The 976-nt window shown below is 39.7% G+C and overlaps 1 protein-coding gene across 1 annotated transcript in view; it reads right to left on the bottom strand.

The window, feature by feature from the left end:
- The window catches only part of LOC146557377 (serine/threonine-protein kinase pim-2-like), a 1,493-nt gene extending 1,321 nt beyond the window's left edge, over positions 1–172 (bottom strand). Inside the window, exon 1 of the mRNA XM_085250567.1 lies at positions 149–172. Within this exon, the coding sequence (XP_085106693.1) occupies positions 149–172 (24 nt within the window). The remainder of the gene's footprint in view (positions 1–148) is intronic.
- Positions 173–976: the final 804 nt, after the last annotated feature.

The following is a 976-nucleotide window of genomic DNA, read 5'->3' as shown; positions in this document are numbered from 1 at the left end:
ATTTTTCCAAATTGGCCCATTAGGATATTGACATTCACATCTGCAGATGTGCATGAACATGCATGCAGTCAGATATGTGACCATGCTTGGTTCTCACAACTATATGAAAAAGCAAAGCCTCTCCTTTGATGCCATCACTGTTTCTCACTCTCTCTTTATCATACCAGCACATAATCCTACACATATGCTGTAATACGCACACAAACACATCCACACTCCCTTCACATACAAGGCTCTGCCTGTCTCTACCACACATCATCCTCCTCCTTGAGCACACTTGATGTAATGCTGTAGGTTTGATCTTCCATGGGTTGGTCCAGGAACACCAGTGAACCTGCTGATGCTGCTGGTCAAAGAACTATTTCATTGCAGCAAAAAAGCCTTGTAGCTGAATTCCACCAGGTATTTGGAAACCTGATTGCCTGCTATAAAATGTCCTTCTGATGTGAAGCACATTATGAGCAGCCAGAGAATATGGCTGTATTATATATTCACAAACACACATGTAGCAACTCGAAAGCCTTTGCTTTCAGAAGAACATTTCAAGACAAGATGGTTTTTTTTCCCTCATCCTTTTTCACTCTTGATAAGCCATGAAGATCCAAACAATACTCAGTCAATGCAAAAACAGCCTGTACCAGGAGCAGGTACATTAATTTGTTGCTGTCTCTTATATAATTAAAACCGCACGCTCATTATGAAGTCACTGTGTTAGATCTGAGAGGAGGGTAAACTGAATAAAAGAAAAGAAAACGAAGGACTGTAACTTTATCAAAAAATAGAAAGGTACAAGTGTAAAGATGGTGCATCGTTCCTGAGTCTTTTTGAACATCCAGTTCAGACTTTATCGAATTATAAGCGTGGAAATAGTTGTGCTTTGCACATATGTGGAGGCAAAGTGGGAGCTCTGCTTTGATTTATACATGTACAAAGACAACGTTGCAATATCTGAGTGACATTTCAAAAAACAATTAGG

The sequence above is a fragment of the Mchenga conophoros genome, linkage group LG16 (genome assembly GCF_057382185.1).
Source record: "Mchenga conophoros isolate Kocher_MC1m ecotype Shallow Benthic linkage group LG16, M_conophoros_male_GT1.1, whole genome shotgun sequence".
Taxonomy (NCBI): Eukaryota; Metazoa; Chordata; class Actinopteri; order Cichliformes; family Cichlidae; genus Mchenga; species Mchenga conophoros.
This window is presented reverse-complemented; position numbering and strand designations above follow the sequence as displayed.